The following is a 16,857-nucleotide window of genomic DNA, read 5'->3' on the forward strand; positions in this document are numbered from 1 at the left end:
TTGTTTAATTAAATAATCATACACACATTATACATTTAACAACATGTAGACTCAGCCTATCTTCAAGTATGTCTAAGGCATGGTTTGACCAAAATCCTCACACCCTGCAGCTGATAAAATTTATTAAAATGTTACATTTTGGTTAAATTACTGAAATAAATGAAATTATAAAATTAACTAATTAAATAAAGGCTCAGAATTTTCTTTCCCCAGGCCATCTGTATCTTAACACACAAAACTTTTTTAACCTCCTACCTTCTTTTCTATTTATTATCCCGATGAAACCAACTTACTTTGTCTAGCCATGCTGAATATGAATTTGAATGTTAACATTGAAAACGTTGGGACACACTACCTGTTTTTACCCTATGTATATATGCCCACTAAAAGGCAATACATCAGTCCAATGTAAATAAAACCATGTGCAATCCATGAAACAGAGCATGGGACAGTGGAACATGTTTCAAAACATGACATAACCCATCTACAGGGCATAGTTGTTGTTTTTTTTTATTTTACATGATTTAACACAGTAAATATATTTTTATTTCCTCTAGCTGGGATTTAGCATGCATTGAAACATTTCTCTAACTCAATGCCATGGACAGTACATGGTTCTGAGATGTTTTTGTATTGTAGCCTAATTGTATAAAATGGTTAACACATTGAAAAGAAGACATAAGTGGAGCATAAGTAAGGATCACTTACTTTGATAAGTTTTGGTAGATCCTGCGCTGTTTCATGGCCCATGAAATGAGAGCCCATGTACCTCGATTGCACATATCCATTGCTCCAGAACCGAACATGAAGATCCAGCCGTTTGGATTTTGTGGTTGAATTAAAGCTTTCATCGAACATTAACACATACGGCCCGGTAAGAGCGTATCAACTCTCTCTTGATGAAGTCTGCCAAGCCAAATCTAGCTATATATGCGATTTGTTTAGTCCACACGAAAACTTTTTCGCGATATTCGAACCAGGGAACATTGCCGTCACTCTATCCTAATGTAGCCCGAATATCATTAGCCGAAGCACTAGTGATACTGCGGTGGAGTCCGGCGGGACCCGGTGTTCTGTCGGATTTTCCTACTTTGTCGAATTTTCCTACCGTATCAGCTGGCAGCGAGTATTTATCCGCTTGTTAAGTGTGACGACACGCGTGACGTTTCAGCCGCTTCCGGGTCCAAACAAACAAGGATGGCGGAGCCTGTAAACCTGTTTACGATAACTTCGTTCTTTAGTGAGGCACCATTGAGGGTTAAAAAAGGTCTAAACTCTTTCAACTCCAATAGAGTACTAAGTGTATCTGTTCTCCCAGGTGGTATATTTAGGGGTAGAGTCCAGGCGTCCATGAAAAAGACGATTTACGAGGTTGAGGTGAGTTGAGGTGAATTGAGGTTGAGGTGTGGTGACTGAAGTGAGTATGGGTCAAATAACGTTTAATACAGGTACACGTTGAGGGTCAGGCAGTGAGGTACAGCAGCTGCGTTTGCCCAATCGGTAAAGACAAGTGCCATCATATGGCAGCCTTGTTGATTTGGGTGGAGAAAAACGTGTCCCGCACCGATGTAGAATGCGTGTGGAAAAGGGCGAAGACACCGAAAACGGACGAAATTGCAGCCAAGAGAGTATCTGAGATGGCCCCATCCACATCACGAGGTTAGTAAATAATTTGCAATTGATGTCAATGTTGCATGGTTTATTAGCTTAACGCTATGCAGTTTTAAGTTGCGGTTTCCAAACCTGGAAATCTTACCCCCCTTCCTTATTCAAAACACTGCTTGGCCAGTACAACCTCAAAGAAGGATCTAAAGTAAGTTGTGGGTCTTCATGAATATTTCAACTTAAGTTATGTGTATCTAAGAGTAAGTGACTGTGTTTTTATTAAAGGCATGTGATTGGGGAATCCTACATGAGTCGCGGGCAAAGCAGCAGTACACAGCGGACGCTGGTGTGGTGATCCAGGAGAGGGGATTGTTCCTGTCTGACAGTGGTCTACTTGGTGGATCTCCAGATGGGACAGTGTCTGATGACTGCATCATTGAGGTGAAATGCCCATGGTCCGCCAGAACTAAGACTGTCCAGCAGGCAGCAGAGAGTAAGAGAGACTTTTTTCTAGAGCTGGATGAAGAGACAAGTTCCCTCAAACTAAAACAAACTCACCACTATTGGCATCAGATCCAAGGCAACCTACATCTGAATGTACATTTACCTGAATGTAAAAAAGACAAACATTTTAATCTGGTTTTACTTTTTTAATAAAGGTTTTCTGCAAAGTTGTGTAAATCATTCTTCAGTCACAATAATTGTAAACATGTTTTAATTTGCCACTGTCCTGCTAACTGATTTACATACATCAGATATTTCATTGAATTTCACGGAGAATTGGGGTTTGCAAATTTGTAAGACACACACATACTTTCAGTATCTTGTTAACATTTTTCCTGTACTGGTAAGGGATGTGGTCCAAAATGCAAAACAGTTTCAGCCTCTGAATAGACCGCTCCACATGTATCCTTGCACAGGAGATAAGTCTGTTATTGTTTACTTCCTCCTGTGTAAACTGTCCGTTGAGCAAGAAAGACGGGGTGTTAAGAAGAACTCCCTCTGGCAAAATGTCCCGAATTGTGAAGCCCTTGTCTGCAATAACCAGATCACCTGCTTGTAGATGTTGGAGAAGTCCACTGTCAGCTGTTATTGACTTGTCTGAGGCGCTCCCACCGTACAGGTTACTGGCAAAAGTAATCACACCATTGGGAGCCACACCAATTAGAGCCTTTAGCGTGGTCCGTCCTTTGTAGTGGCTGTACAAATGACACTGTGTGTCAAGCCTCTCTGTGTTGGAGACAGCAACCTCTGTGCAGTCAAGGACTATTCTACAGTTAGGAAAAGGTCGGAAGCAGTCTGGCAGCGAAGTCTGATTCTTGGCCGTGGAGGGGATGTTTTCAAGTAGACCGACATACAAAATATCATACAGAGCACAGATGATGGTGGTAAAGATGTTAGTTACAGTTGCTGTGCTACAATTAAACCTTGTTGCAAGGTCTACATGGCCACAATTCAATTTAAGCTTCATCAAAGTAAGGAGTAACTGATCAATAAGGGGCATAATTTGGACAGTCCAATCAGAATGATACTGTAGCTCAAATCTAGAAAGAAGTGCTTCCAAAAAAAATACTGTGGCAGCATCAGGTAATCCAGTGTAGTATTGGACTTTGTTAGGATGGGAGGAAATCTGACTGAAAGAAAAGGTTTGCTTTTGTTTCTCCAACTGTTCTTTCAATTTTTTGTTCTCTTCTCTAAGCATGTCATTCTCAACCTCAAGCATGACAAGACTTGGTTGGGATGTAGTAGGGGTTTGTGGGGTTGCCATGTCAGCTGTGTGTCCTGTGTCTGTTGCATCATCACTGGAAGGGACAATCTGCTTCTTCTGCTTAGGGGGATTGCTGGGGTGGTCAGGAAAATGAAAAGCCTTTCCCTGGTTCCAAGCGAATCGCGAAGGTCCAGCAGCTTTGCCATTGGGAAAGTGCCAACTACACACCCTGGAGTTGCAGTTTGGGGTGAAGTTTTCACGTCTGTAAAAGAAGAAAAAATTATCATTAATCATTAGTCACAGCTTACTTGGGTTCCTCTAACAAAGTGCTAAAGAAATAAGGACCTTATAAAATTGTGTGTGTATATATATATATTGCAATAAAATGTGAGAATTATGTATGGTAAGTGTACGGCAGTAATAAACTAATGGAAACGGGCTAAGCAGTAATGTATATGCATACTGAAAAAGGTAAATATAGGATGCAACAGTAGCATCAGCTGTATTTTTGCTTGGTATTTTTACGGACACTCCTGATCAGCTAACTGTTGTGTGTGTATCCATACAATATATCAAGGATATCCGAAAAGATATCCTGGTGTTGCCTTTTACGAGCTAGCTAATCTAGCTAGTGTTAGCGCCACTAGCTAAGTTAACCAGAGCTATCTTTACTTTAGTTTTACTTTAGCTGGACAACAAATAAAACAAAACAAGAACTAAAATATCTGTATGTGGCAAGAAACATTGTATTAAACCCATAGCTAGAATATCAAGCAATCCAAAAAGGGGCAAGTTGGCTTTTTTTTCTCTGTGGGGTTAGCTAGCTAGCATTAGCGCCCACGGAGGCACTGTCAAGATTTTTTTTAGAAATAGAACTTACCTTATCAACTGCACCCATTTTCTTCTCTCTTTCTCATTGCAAGGAAAGCGGTAGAAAGACAAAAGGGTCGTTGTTTTAGACTCGGATCTGTTAAAACAGCAGGGCACACAGCACTGCGGCATATTAAGGGACTCAATGCAGCGAGTGTTTGGACCCGGACGTGAAGTTTCGCAAAGATGATGCGTCACAGCTTAACAACCCCATAGACTAGTCTGTCGAATTTTCCTACCTTGTCGAATGTTCCTACCGTGTCCGTTGGCATCGCGTATTTGTAGACGTATCTCTTAGTTTGTTTACCTTATGGAAACGTCGTAATGTAGCGCAAACCAGCGTTTAAAAAGTAGTATTTGTAGACGTATCTCTTAGTTTGTTTACCTTATGGAAACGTTGTAATGTAGTGCAAATCAGTGTTTAAAAAGTAGTATTGTAGACGTATCTCTAGTTTGTTTACCTTATGGAAACGTTGTAATGTAGCGCAAATCAGCGTTTAAAAAGTAGGATGAGCTTTAAAATAAAAGTTTTATTTTGCGTATTAGTGTATTATTACACGGCTCAATCATTATCATGCGGAAATATCCAAGTCCCTATAAATAGGTAATAACAGGTAGTAAAACGGCGCTGTTTAAAACATTTTAATCAACTAGTTAACTTAATGCACAGTTGAAAACATAGCAATTGCAAACAAAGAAGGAATTATAAACAAGAAATTAACTTACTGCACTATTGAAAGGACTAAATAGTACTGCACTGTTGAAATTCGCTAGCAGGCAGGAAAAATCGATGGGTGTAGTAGGCGGCCACCAAAATAGTGACGTAAAAGCGACTTGCGCATGCGCAGTAAGCCTTGGTATGAATTTTCGATGGGTAGGAAAAATCGACAGAACACCGGCACTGACGATAGCGAAGACGGCGGGGATGAGGCACAAAATTGCGTGAAGGCTTTTCGTGATAAGGACCGTTTCCTGCCTGCGGTTATTATGGGTTTTGTAGTTTAATTAATTAACACGTACCAACACCTGTAGCCCCGCACAAACACAGACAACACAGAACTGACTTCCGGACGTTTCGATTAAACTACACTTTTCTAAAATTAACTAAGGTAAAATTTTAAGACCTGACTAAATTAAATTTAAGACCTTGGATGAAAATCTGGCTGTTTTTTAAGTCTTTTAAGGCCTTAAATTTAAAGTTTTGAATTTCAGACATTTTAAGACTTTTTAAGACCCCGCGGGAACCCTGAGTTATAGCAGTCAAGGGTCATATCAGGAGGGCAATCATATAAGGAACAAAAAACAAGATCGAAAAGACATGACTTGAACAAATCACACACCAGATACTAAAGAGAAACTTAGGAACTAAACAAGACACAACTGAAAATGATGAGAAGGTGGAGTTACAAATGACAGGGGTGTGGCAGAACACATGGGAAAACCAAAACATGGACACATGGAATACCAAGACAGACAGAGAAGGGGATAAACAGAGCATGATAAAGGTAAAATCACCAAAACGTACAGAAGTCTGAGATGCCTCAAAACGCTGAATGGGCCCAGTAAGACACACTCTTACTCAATATTAAATCACTCATTGTAATTTACACAAATGAGCAGCGCACTGTTGAAAATAAGATATGTGAAAACTCAATCATTGGTTAGAGTGTATGGAATTAAAAATAACACACCTGTTAATTTTTGATCCTCTTTCTAAAAGGTGGACAGACTGCAATTACCTCTACTACAAGAAAAAAGTAAAAATAAAAATAAGAGGCATCAAACCTGCTACTACTGCGCCCTGAACTGCTGCTGTCCCCTGAACTGCTGCTGGCCCCTGAACTGCTGCTGCTGGCCCCTGGACAACTGCTGCTGGCCCCTGGACAGCTGTTGCTGCTACTCCTAGCCCCTGGACTCCAATATGAATCCATCCTACATTTAAGGAAAAAAGTGTAATCACATTTATATGGAAGTGATATGTTAGGCAAGCTAGTTAGGCCAATATCTGCATTATCTGTGCTTACGCCCCAGCACATTATTTTAGTATAGAACTCAGGATATAGGACATCAGAATATTCTTACCTTGGACTACCATGTCAAATAGGGACTGCATTCTTTTTAAACAGGCAGACAATGTCTCTGTAAATTGACACCTGGGGGACAGAGTCTCTAACACCCAGGAGCCAGTCTTCCTTCCAGGCTCTGATAAAAACATTACTGCTCGTATTCCCAGAGCCTGTAATTTCTCAAGCTAAAACAATCACCCCCAAAAAGTGAATAATTTGCACTAAAATGCTAATTTATAATTTTCCATATTATTTCAAATCTGTAGAATGAAAATCAATCACATACCAGTAGTGAAGCTTCATCTTTTATGTGTGATGCTGTGTGATTTCTTTTATGGGCCTGAACCCATTCCGTACGTTTATGGTCAAGTTTTTTTTTTTTTTGTCTTAATTTAGATGGTTGTTTTGCTGTACATGATGTGCAAACTTTGCAAGCAATATTAATTAAATTGTGGCAAGCCACACACTTCTTGAAGGTGGTTCCACGTCCGGGCATTTCTAAATACACACACACACACACAGACAGAGAATTAGTCAATGCCCCTTAAAACAATTTCGAAAGATTCATTCTTAGTACCCATGCAAATAGTGACAATTTGTGCAACTGTACCTTAACCCAGTTGATTGGTAAAGCAGTAAATCATGCTAAACCTTCATTCTAAAATCGTCTAAAAGACCAAGTAGGTCCAAATAATTCTAGCATACTCTCATTTATGAATCAGAAATAAACAGGACATGCAATCAGTGTAGCTAGGCTATGTAAAATTATGAGACACTTCAAGGGTAGAGACGTAAAAATAAAGAAATCTGTTTGGCTCTTTGATTATTATCTACACTATCCTATACCCTTGAACGTCGACTTCATACCTACAACTGTCATGTAGTTGTATTTTGTTAAAGTTGAATGTTTTATCATAATTACACTGAAAAATGTTTATCTAACTAGCTGGCTAGCTAGATCTGAAAATTTAGCTAGTGGGAGATACTTAATGTGTATTTGCATAAATGCAGATACGTCTTCATTAGCTAGATAGGAAGCTATGGGATTTCAGAGCTAGCTACATACCTAGATACCCATAAAGATCTACGCTGTAAGTGAGTGTGGGCGGCTAAATTATGTCACTATTTGTGTTACATTAACTGAAATCCTAAACACTTCAATCAAAAAATGATTAATACGATTTAATAGAGATTACCAAAACATACTAACCTACAACCATTGAGCATGTAATACCTGAGCAAAAATGAGAGCGTCACGGCGTCTCCGTCGTCATCATACGGGTATTTGTCCATTTTCAGTCGTTTTATGTCAGCGTGTGCATTTCACGTTTCAGGCATACAAAAACGTGTAACTGACACGGCACGCCGGGTGGACCAACGTGTGTATTACACCGACTTCTTTAATGCCCCATTCCCCGATCCGAGAGGGAGCTGGCTATTTACTTCGTGGATATTCTCTTAGCCAGATTCATTTTGTTTATGGAAGTTTGTGTGCAGAACTACTAGCATCCATTATTTATTTTTGCGAGGCTCTGGTCACAATTATTGTAAAATGCTGGTTTTGCACATATTTGTCTCGCAAAGTAAGTTTTTGGTTTTCTCCACAGTCGAGGCGTCATGCTCAGCAAGCGTTGCACAGAGCACACAGGGCGTATGCCTTCACCTTCTCACAGACGTTTTCGTCAGCTACAAAGGTTCCCTTCAGAATTTAATGTGTATTACTGGCTTTTTGGCAGATATAAGTATAAGCAGTTTATAAGAGCTTTGTCCATTTCAGTGGTAAAGTTTTTTTTCTGCATGATTGCAGGTGGTGGAGGTGACGCTCCAGCACAAATCTGCCTACAGGGGGCAGGAGAGTGAGCACTGGTGGGTGCTCAACAATGTATTTTACAACATAGATGCAGAGGTGAGTCATGGGAACAGGTTCTCAGTTTCAGTGAGAATGGACTTGCCACAGTTGATGTCCTTCAACCTAACATTTTCTATGCATTTGTAGCTCACCCTCCACTACTTTGCCAACGCTAAAGCCGTGGCCTGCATCAAGATAAGTAAGAGTCTTGGATAAATGCATTTTAAACTAGCATGTCCCGTTCTTAATCACACTCATCAGCATGTCCTCTGTTAATTCAGCGGAGGGAATCCAGCATCACAGAAGCAACGATATACCTGTGCACGCAGTCAACGTCGTCATCTGTGCAGAATATCTTTCAGGTTAGTGCATCCTCATACCTGATTACATTTAGACTTACTTATGGGGTATTTAGAAAATGATTCCTAAAGGCATCTTCACTTATTTTTACTCTTATTTGTGTTTTTCAGCAATCAGAAGTTTCTGTGACGTATAAGGGTGTCTCCATCGGTTCAGATGGCCTTTTCAGGTCACATGAGTCTAATCACACCCAGACCCTGGAGACACCGGACCCTGCTGTTTTCTCCACCAGTCCTGACACATCAAGAGGACCCCCTCCACGCCCACCTCCAGGCTTTTAATCACCTACACAGCATTTTAATAGATTCTTATACAAAGTTCTAATCTCACTATGTATCATGCCTTTTACTTTTCCCACATAAAAACAAATGTTTGTATGTATTTGTGTGTTTTTCAGATGAAGTCGGTTTTCCCCATAACATGAGGACTAGATGTTGGACTGTTGGGACTCACATGGACTGATCACCCACGTGGGGGGTTGTGCATCTGCCCCTTCTTCTCTTTGCCCCTAACACTCTGTTTAATGTTTCATCTTTTGAGGTTTGTGTAACCCTAACACATCTCCCCAACTTTTCAGTAAAACATTGAACTATGTTTGGTCTTTGTGGAGATGCCTTGTCATCAGGCTTGACTCCAACGATAGACCTCACCCATTGTTTTTTTAATTTGTGCAGCACACACATGAACATAGTCCCTTAAACCGGATAAAACATTGGTAAAACTGTGCAGTAAAAGCTTAGCGGCATGTCTGGCCACACTCGCTGCCCCCGTGAAGTTCTCCCTTGAAAGATCCTATGCTCTGCATTTAAATGAGTATCCCCGGCCCCAACTTTGTTAGACTCTATCATCTACGTTGGAGCAGGACTACATACGTCGCCATTGAAACACGTACAACATACACAAACATAACTGTATGCTATTGTTTGCTATACATCACATTCAGCATTACAACTTTTCCTGTCCTCCTCCTACAGGTTCAGTAGGACCTGCCTCCCCCCCTTCTGCAGATGACCGTGGGCTCTACCGGCCAGCACCAGGGAAGCCCTGGAAGACGGCCCTCCTCCCCTGAGGACAAAGGACCTCTAGTGAGTTATTCCTCTTTTATATATATACACATACACACAGTCCAGGTGATGGGTCAGGTCTCTGACCCCATCAAAGTCTTTATTTTGCTTTTCTGTCTCTTTCTTACTCTCCATCATGTAGGTCTCCAGTGCTTCTTCCTGGAGTAGAAACCACAGACAGCTGTGCAACCTGATCTTCACCCAGACTTCCAGGACAAGAGGAGTAATGAAGTTTGTGGACCAGGACACAATGCATGTTGCCTTCTGTCATGCAGGTATCACAATGAAGCAGTCTGGTTTTCTTTTTTTTTCCCCCATTTTAATTGAATAACATTTTCTACTTCCAGCAATATCACCCAAGTAGGTGTTTTCCCCTCATTTTCTGCAGATCTTTGAGAAAGCTGTTGCCAATCTGGAATGCGTCGACTTTCTCCTGAGCTTAGAGATGGTCTTGTCAGAGGTGGATGGTGCTTCAGCACTGGTAGACTGGAAACCTGCAAAGTCAAAGCAAACAGACGGCGTGAGAGGGATGCTGTGTGTAGTCTTCCATGCTGTTGTCATTATTGTTGTTCATGCCCTATTAGTTGTGCAGCAGGAAAGACTACTAAACCATAGAACACAACTAAACCATGGAAGACTACTATACCATGGACCCCTCACTTCTTTATACATAATACTGTCATGAATTAAACTTCACCAAAGAAATACTAAAATGCGTACCATCTGGAATATGTCTGTCCACCACCTGGTCCTCCGTGTGAACATGCACTTAGGTTGTCCGTTTCTTTAAAAAGAGCAGACAATTTGATATAAAATCATTCAAAATATGATTGACGGTAGCATAAATGTATGGTTGAAAATCATTCAGAAGAGCAGAATCTAAAGCTAATGGTGTGACTGGGAATAAATACATTTTAAAAACAGATACCTTGAATCTCAGCTTCAGAAATCTTGGAAACCTGAACCACCAAGATTTCTTCTCCAGCCCCACGTCCACTGTCTGTGCTGCACTCTGCAGAGCGGAGCCTGTATGGTCCTGTTCTGTCCAAGAGATGGTGATGCCAGCGACATCACCGAACAGAGTGAGGGCAATCAGAGCTGACAGCTCTGAGCAGCATCTCTGTAGTGACAGCTTCACTTCCACGTCAGCCTCCGTCACAGATGCGCTTCTAGAACCGTAGTGATCAGTGTCGGGCTTGGTCCAGGATGTCAACCCAAGGCGTTCTTGGAGAAAAGTTTCTGAAGCAGTCTTCACAAATCTCCTCACGATGCCCGACTGGAGTGCCTCCTCAGAAAGGTCAGTATCCGACAGCACTGACCGAGTACCCCTGCAGCTCATTTGTGCTTTTACTCGGTCCAGAGCCGCAATCCTTTCCAGCATCAGGTTCCTCACTATAGGGATGAGGTCCTGAGCAACCACCTCCTTCACTGCCACTTTGACCCATGCCGAGATTTTTTCCAGCACTTCAATCAAATCCTCCATTTTCATCTAGTTAGGTTAAAGGAAAGTGTAAAAAGTTCATCAGTATCCAAAAGCTTAATGATTTTTAATTATTACCTTTTTTTAACCTTAAGCTGATTATTTCTTTAAGTAAAATGCTAATGTAAAGAACATCTAATGTTGTGAAGGTCTGACCAGACATGGCCAAAGGCTCATGTTGCTATGGTAACTCAGACACACAGGCAGATAGGAAGACAGAGATACAGAGATTGGTACTCACATTGCTTGGCAGTGTATTCCTCAGCTCTTCAGTTAGAACAGCTGGATTAATCCCAGAGGTGGATACGACTCCACCACTTTTCCCACATGGAGGAGTGTTGAGCTCCTCCATCACTGCCTCCTCCACTCTAGTACAGCAAATAGCTGTGGTGAAAGAAACATTTACTTTAAGCATCTATGAGGCAGACACTAATGATGCACATAAGGAAATGTCACTAAAAACATAAATTGTGGAAAATTATAGTTATGAATAAATAACCTCGTAATGCATCACGTTTTGGTAACATGTAATCACGCTAAATCTCACCTGAAAACCATCTGCTATGGTCTTTCTTTGCCTGCTTGTTTTTCACACTGGGGGCCGACACATCACAGCCCTCAGGAAGCTCTTCTGTTGGCCCAGCTTTCTTAGACTGTAGTAGAGAAAATGAAGAAAAAATGAGTTTCATGATGACTATCGCAAGGGTTCTCAACTGGTCTCAGCCCGGGACCCACTTTATCCTCATGGTCATTAAGTCGCGACCCACTTTTTAAAAAAACGTTGTCGGTTGCCGTACACCATGCACTTTATGCAATACAACTTGTTTGGTGGTCTTATGAAGGACCGTTTATAAGCTATTGAAATTATTACAAAAAACAGTGTGTAGTGCTCTGGGGCCTTCACGACCGCCACTTGCGTCTGTGTTAAGGTCATTTGTAGACGGTGCCTTAGACGTTGCAGTGATGAAAGTTGCACATTTAGAATACGTCTATTCCTGACGTAAACAAAGTTGTAGATGTTTGTCTTGGTTGCCAGAAACAAGAATTTTATTATAGCACTTTTGCCAATACTGTCTTAGTTATTGAAGAAAATTCCGAATACTCTAACCTGAAACAAACTTGTTTCCTAGTATGCATACGAGTGACTTTTGATCCCAATTAACTTAAAATTATGTACAGTTATAAAGAAGTGTCCTCTTTGTGTCCGACAGAGATGTAGACTGTGTGGAAAAAATGCGATATTTTTCGCTTGGCCATTTTCAACGCTTAGTGCTCAAGTTTCAGCTCCGTTTTGCGAGTCATGCTGGTGATCGGATTCCTGCATTTGTTGATGGGCAGAGACGAACATGTGAGCGGGAGCTGGAGTCTATCGTTTAACTTTTAAAATACAAACTCAAAAGAAAATGATGGAAATTTTTCCAATTACAAAAAATCCTTACCCATAAAAAAATAATGCTGTTGTATCGGCTGTCGCCAGTGGCGAGTGAAATAATTTATAATTAGGGTTACCATAAATATTACTCGCAAATTAATATTCATGGTCGTGATTGCGACGATTTTAGTCGCAATCTGAAGCCCTGGCATGTCTGACGGGTGCCTCTATATTAATTTTTTTACAAGCTGTCCGCGACCCACCCAGAACGTGTCCGCGACCCACCAGTTGAGAATCACTGGTCTATCGTATTTGGACTGCTCAGACGGGATGGGTGGGGGGCGTACATCATATTTTGAAAGCCAATGTGTTGATTTTGGCTCACGAATAGATTAATTTCTGAGTAACGTTGTGCATAAGGATTTTTAAAGTTTTGTAGTGGGCCAGTAGCAGCCTTGTTAAGATGTGCGACACCCTAAAGACCAACAAATAACGTCATTCCACGCCACCATTGAATTTCGGAAACTGCGCTACGGCACAATCATTAATTAGCAATATGTTCATGAGCTAGGCCTATGTAGTGCTTTCTAATGTGTGCTTCTAAATAAAACCATGCGTGTTATACAACCCTTTATCTTAAGTAGGCTACATTATGCATTAAACACGTTGTAGAATGCTACCCTTTTCTGTGAAAATAATACAGGCTGCGGACATCCGCGCAGACAGGATAGGGGGAATACGAACATTTTATAATTTGATTTTTTTTCTCAACACCGCTGGACTCTCAAGGAGAGAATATTAATCTATCTTAATAATGACCTCAGATGGTTAATAACCAATATTAATTGGTTACACATCTTAAATGTGATAAGAGGCCGTAAAATGAAGTAACTGGGATGTAACCGGATAATTAATGTTAATCTGAGTCGCCATTTGTGGTCGAAAGCAATTTAGTTCTATTTTTGTGCAATATTCTACAATCACTGTTGCTACAAAGCAACTTTAGAGAACTGTCTCGACGAGGAATGTAATTTTCAATAAATAGACTGGGAAGCGGCTCTCTCGAACTTACTCGGACTAAAGTGAGATTATGGAAAAAGCTCAAAGGAACATGAACTTACCCTCATCATTAGTTTAAACATGATCAATAGTCACTCCTTTACTCGCACAAGATATCGGTGAACCGCTGTAGTAGCTACTTCAACCTCCGTGACGATCGAACCATCTGTGGTTAAATTAAACACTGTCTGTGGCGACTTTTATAGGTCTCCTGCATTGTGACTTCATATGCCGTGTTGTCGTAGGGACGCAGTTAGATAATAACTAAAACTACTAATTGCCCGTGTTGTCATAGTGACAGTTAGATAATAACTAAAACTACTAATTGGCCGAGTCTTCAAGTGCAAATCACATTGGGCTGGCCCATGTTAATCTCAGTAGTTTGGGCCGGGACATTTATCACACCCACTCTGGCCCTGGAACATGTATCAGATCCACTCCGGTGTTATAAAAATCTGTGCTACCCATCGAATGTCTTACTTAGGTATTTTCATGTCAGTGTACAACGTACACCTATAATTTTGCGTTTCAGCATTTTTTCTCTTGAATTCACAATGAGGACTGTCCATTTATTTTGCCAATTTACTTTTTTGTCAACAATTATTAAATATTTTTGTGAATATCCTCGGAAAGACCTGAGAAATATCACTACTGCTTTGTTTCTAATACGTGGAGGTTCCAAATGTCTGCTAGTCAGTTTGTTTTATCCTTGCCAGTAAATAACTGTGCTCTCTTTTATCATTCCATCCTAAATGGTTTTAGTTGACTGACCTTGAAAATAGCACTTCTTAACCTTTGACGTTCGTTCAGTTTGGCTATTTTACATTTTGAATCAATTTTATTAAATACAAGTAAATAACCATGAAATGTTAATGACGCTTGCACTCATCGCAGTCATTTCTTCGATGTTCAGTTAAACGTGCAATTGAGTAGAAGTGGGACACGATACCTGTTTCTGATAAAGGGGACATACCCAAAGAGCTTCAACAAATCACAGAGGCAAAATCTCAGAGTCCCTCCAAGTTTCAAATAAAAGGTCATTAAAGTTCAAACATATGTTAGTCCAAACATGCTTCCAGCATTAATACTGTAGATTTTATGGTCTATGGGGGGTTATCTATCGTATTTGGACTGCGCAGACAGATTACATGGAGAAACCTGTGCACTTCACCTGTTCCAAATGCTCAATTCGGATAACCTCATGTTAAGGCTCTAACGTTGGAGGATCCGTGGCTCCGTCCGAAATGCCGTGTAGTAGGCACTAGATTTCAATGCATTACGTTCTACTCAAATCTTAAAGCAGTGCGTTCTTTCAGTAGGCGACTGGGCAGTTTTCATAACCTCGAACATACTACGTCCGTCATTTACCTATGTCATATGATATGGCATATAACGTTATACCACCACAGTTTAAGGACCGCTATGAATTAAAAGCGCCATTCCATATTTGTGTTTTATATATTTATATTGATTTAGAATCAGCATCAAGACGTCGTCGAGGACTAACAGAGTTACAATAACCATTAACCTCGATTTAGCCTTATTAATAATCCCAAAGCTAGATATATTTATATTTGCAAGGGTTATAATTTTCAAGGGGATAATTTGGCATTTCACTAGCATCACTGACAAGGTGAGGTGAATCCCCAACTTTGTTATATCAGTGTGACAATTAGGCAACCAAGATTTATAATAAACTAAATATTAACGTAAAATAATTTGACATACAAACCACTTCTAAACCAAATAAAGTTGGTCAAATCTTTAAAATCAAATCTTTAAATCACAGAAAGTAAAAGTGTCTAAAATTGATGTAAGTGTCATCACCATTGTAGCTTTTATTTTGTGGTTGTACAGGGTGTCCGCAGGGTCTTAAAAAGTATTATAAGTTGATAAATCAATATTGGAAAAATGAAGGCCCTTAAAAAGTATTTAAAAGCCTTAATCGCGATTTTGGAGTAGGGCCTACTGGATTTTCGTTGATATTTTAGCTTTGCAACAAAAAGTATGCAACTATTAAAAATAAGATGTCCCTTTTTTACATCCGGTTTATGTAAAAACTTTTGGGAATCATTTTCACTATCAGTTCGTTTTTAAATTCTCTATTAAGGCTTTATTTTATTATTTTATTTTTCATACAGAAAATAATTCTGGAAATATAATGTGTCGTTTTGCAAATATAACACACGGCAAAAATGCTTAGTAGTTTGGTGCTGTATGAGACATTTTACTGCACAACAAAATGATTTCACGTTGGGCTTAGAGGGCAAACGGTAGATTTGACTTGATGTGTATGTGACCTGGCTGGTGGGGACGGGAGAAGAAGTCTATCTGTGAGCGTGTGTGCTGTGCTGAAGACGCTTCCTTCACCTCGCTGAAGTGAACTGCTGCAGCGCATCTGGTGTTAAAGGAAGAGAGAGGTCGGATGTGTGCGAGGTGGTGGCTCATTTCAGGGCATTGTTTTTAATCGCTCAGGTTTTCAAAAGATCATTTCAAACCGACCTCAGTAAAATGATAATAATAAAAAAAATAAAAATAAAATAAAAAACGAAGTTTCAAAAGGGCACTTTCGTTGATAAAGGGCAGAGTTGGTGGTGCTTTAGCACCACTTGATGTCTATGTGTGCACGCCACTGGTTCTTTCAGTAGGCGACTGGGCAGTTTTCATAACCTCGAACATACTACGTCCGTCATTTATCTATGTCATAGTTAATATGTTCTGAATACAAGAAGCTTCTGTCCTATACTCGAGACGTACCGAACCATGAATCAGTGTTTGTAGAAGAAGTCACCATGCTTGACTGCTCTGACAAGCGCTACATAGACTTTCCTCTGTTTCCAGGGAATGTAGTATTGTGGGGGAGGGGGGGGGTGGCCAGGTACATTTAAAATGATCTCACTAATCATAATATACACTACCGTTCAAAAGTTTGGGGTCACCTAGACAATTTTGTGTTTTCCCTGAAATCTCATACTTTTATTTATCAAATCAGTTGCAAAATGAATAGAAATATAGTCCAGACATTGACAAGGTAGAAATGTTTTTTTTTAATTATTTGAAATAATTTTCTACTTTAAACTTTGCTTTCGTCATCAAAGAATGCCCCCTTAGCAGCAATTACAGCATTGCAGACCTTTGGCATTCTAGCTGTTAATTTGCTGAGGTAATCTGGAGAAATTTCACCCCATGCTTCCAGAAGCCGCTCCCACAAGTTTGATTGGGTTGATGGGCACTTTTTTCGTACCATACGGTCAAGCTGCTCCCACAACAGCTCAATGGGGTTGAGATCTGGTGACTGCGCTGGCCACTCCATTACCGATAAAACACCAGCTGCCTGCTTTTTCTCTAAATAGTTTGTGCATAATTTGGAGGTGTGCTTTGGGTCATTGCAGGATGAAATTGGCTCCAATCAAGCGCTGTCCAC

The 16,857-nt window shown here is 40.3% G+C and overlaps 2 protein-coding genes and 1 long non-coding RNA gene across 3 annotated transcripts; 1 reads left to right on the top strand and 2 right to left on the bottom strand.

The window, feature by feature from the left end:
- Nucleotides 1–683: 683 nt before the first annotated feature.
- Nucleotides 684–3,159, top strand: LOC143502031 (uncharacterized). Its single transcript, XR_013127055.1, has 2 exons — nucleotides 684–1,659; nucleotides 1,891–3,159. It is a non-coding gene; the product is annotated as an uncharacterized LOC143502031 (long non-coding RNA).
- Nucleotides 2,235–4,372, bottom strand: LOC143502030 (uncharacterized). Its single transcript, XM_076995218.1, has 2 exons — nucleotides 4,194–4,372; nucleotides 2,235–3,575 (listed from the first exon to the last, which is right to left on the bottom strand). Exons 1-2 carry the CDS (start codon nucleotides 4,313–4,315, stop codon nucleotides 2,366–2,368), a joined length of 1,332 nt encoding a protein of 443 aa, XP_076851333.1. The 5' UTR covers nucleotides 4,316–4,372; the 3' UTR covers nucleotides 2,235–2,365.
- Nucleotides 4,373–9,604: 5,232 nt separating this feature from the next.
- On the bottom strand, nucleotides 9,605–13,628 carry LOC143502053 (uncharacterized). Its single transcript, XM_076995233.1, has 6 exons — nucleotides 13,496–13,628; nucleotides 11,550–11,655; nucleotides 11,244–11,386; nucleotides 10,451–11,011; nucleotides 10,243–10,306; nucleotides 9,605–10,016 (listed from the first exon to the last, which is right to left on the bottom strand). The coding sequence occupies exons 1-5, from the start codon at nucleotides 13,514–13,516 to the stop codon at nucleotides 10,292–10,294; spliced, it is 846 nt and encodes a 281-aa protein (XP_076851348.1). The 5' UTR covers nucleotides 13,517–13,628; the 3' UTR covers nucleotides 9,605–10,016; nucleotides 10,243–10,291.
- Between the last annotated feature and the right edge of the window lie 3,229 nt (nucleotides 13,629–16,857).

The sequence above is a fragment of the Brachyhypopomus gauderio genome, unplaced genomic scaffold (genome assembly GCF_052324685.1).
Source record: "Brachyhypopomus gauderio isolate BG-103 unplaced genomic scaffold, BGAUD_0.2 sc186, whole genome shotgun sequence".
Classification (NCBI taxonomy): domain Eukaryota; kingdom Metazoa; phylum Chordata; class Actinopteri; order Gymnotiformes; family Hypopomidae; genus Brachyhypopomus; species Brachyhypopomus gauderio.

What these genes read in the sequence shown, in the direction of transcription:
- LOC143502030 (XM_076995218.1), bottom strand. Translation starts at nt 4,315, where the DNA reads ATGCCGCAGTGCTGTGTGCCCTGCTGTTTTAACAGATCCGAGTCTAAA. An exon ending in AAATGGGTGCAGTTGATAAG is followed by an intron (nt 3,576 to 4,193) that starts GTAAGTTCTATT and finishes CTTCTTTTACAG; the next exon opens with ACGTGAAAACTTCACCCCAA.
- LOC143502053 (XM_076995233.1), bottom strand. Translation starts at nt 13,516, where the DNA reads ATGTTTAAACTAATGATGAGG. An exon ending in CCATAGCAGATGGTTTTCAG is followed by an intron (nt 11,387 to 11,549) that starts GTGAGATTTAGC and finishes CTTTCACCACAG; the next exon opens with CTATTTGCTGTACTAGAGTG. An exon ending in GGAATACACTGCCAAGCAAT is followed by an intron (nt 11,012 to 11,243) that starts GTGAGTACCAAT and finishes TAACCTAACTAG; the next exon opens with ATGAAAATGGAGGATTTGAT.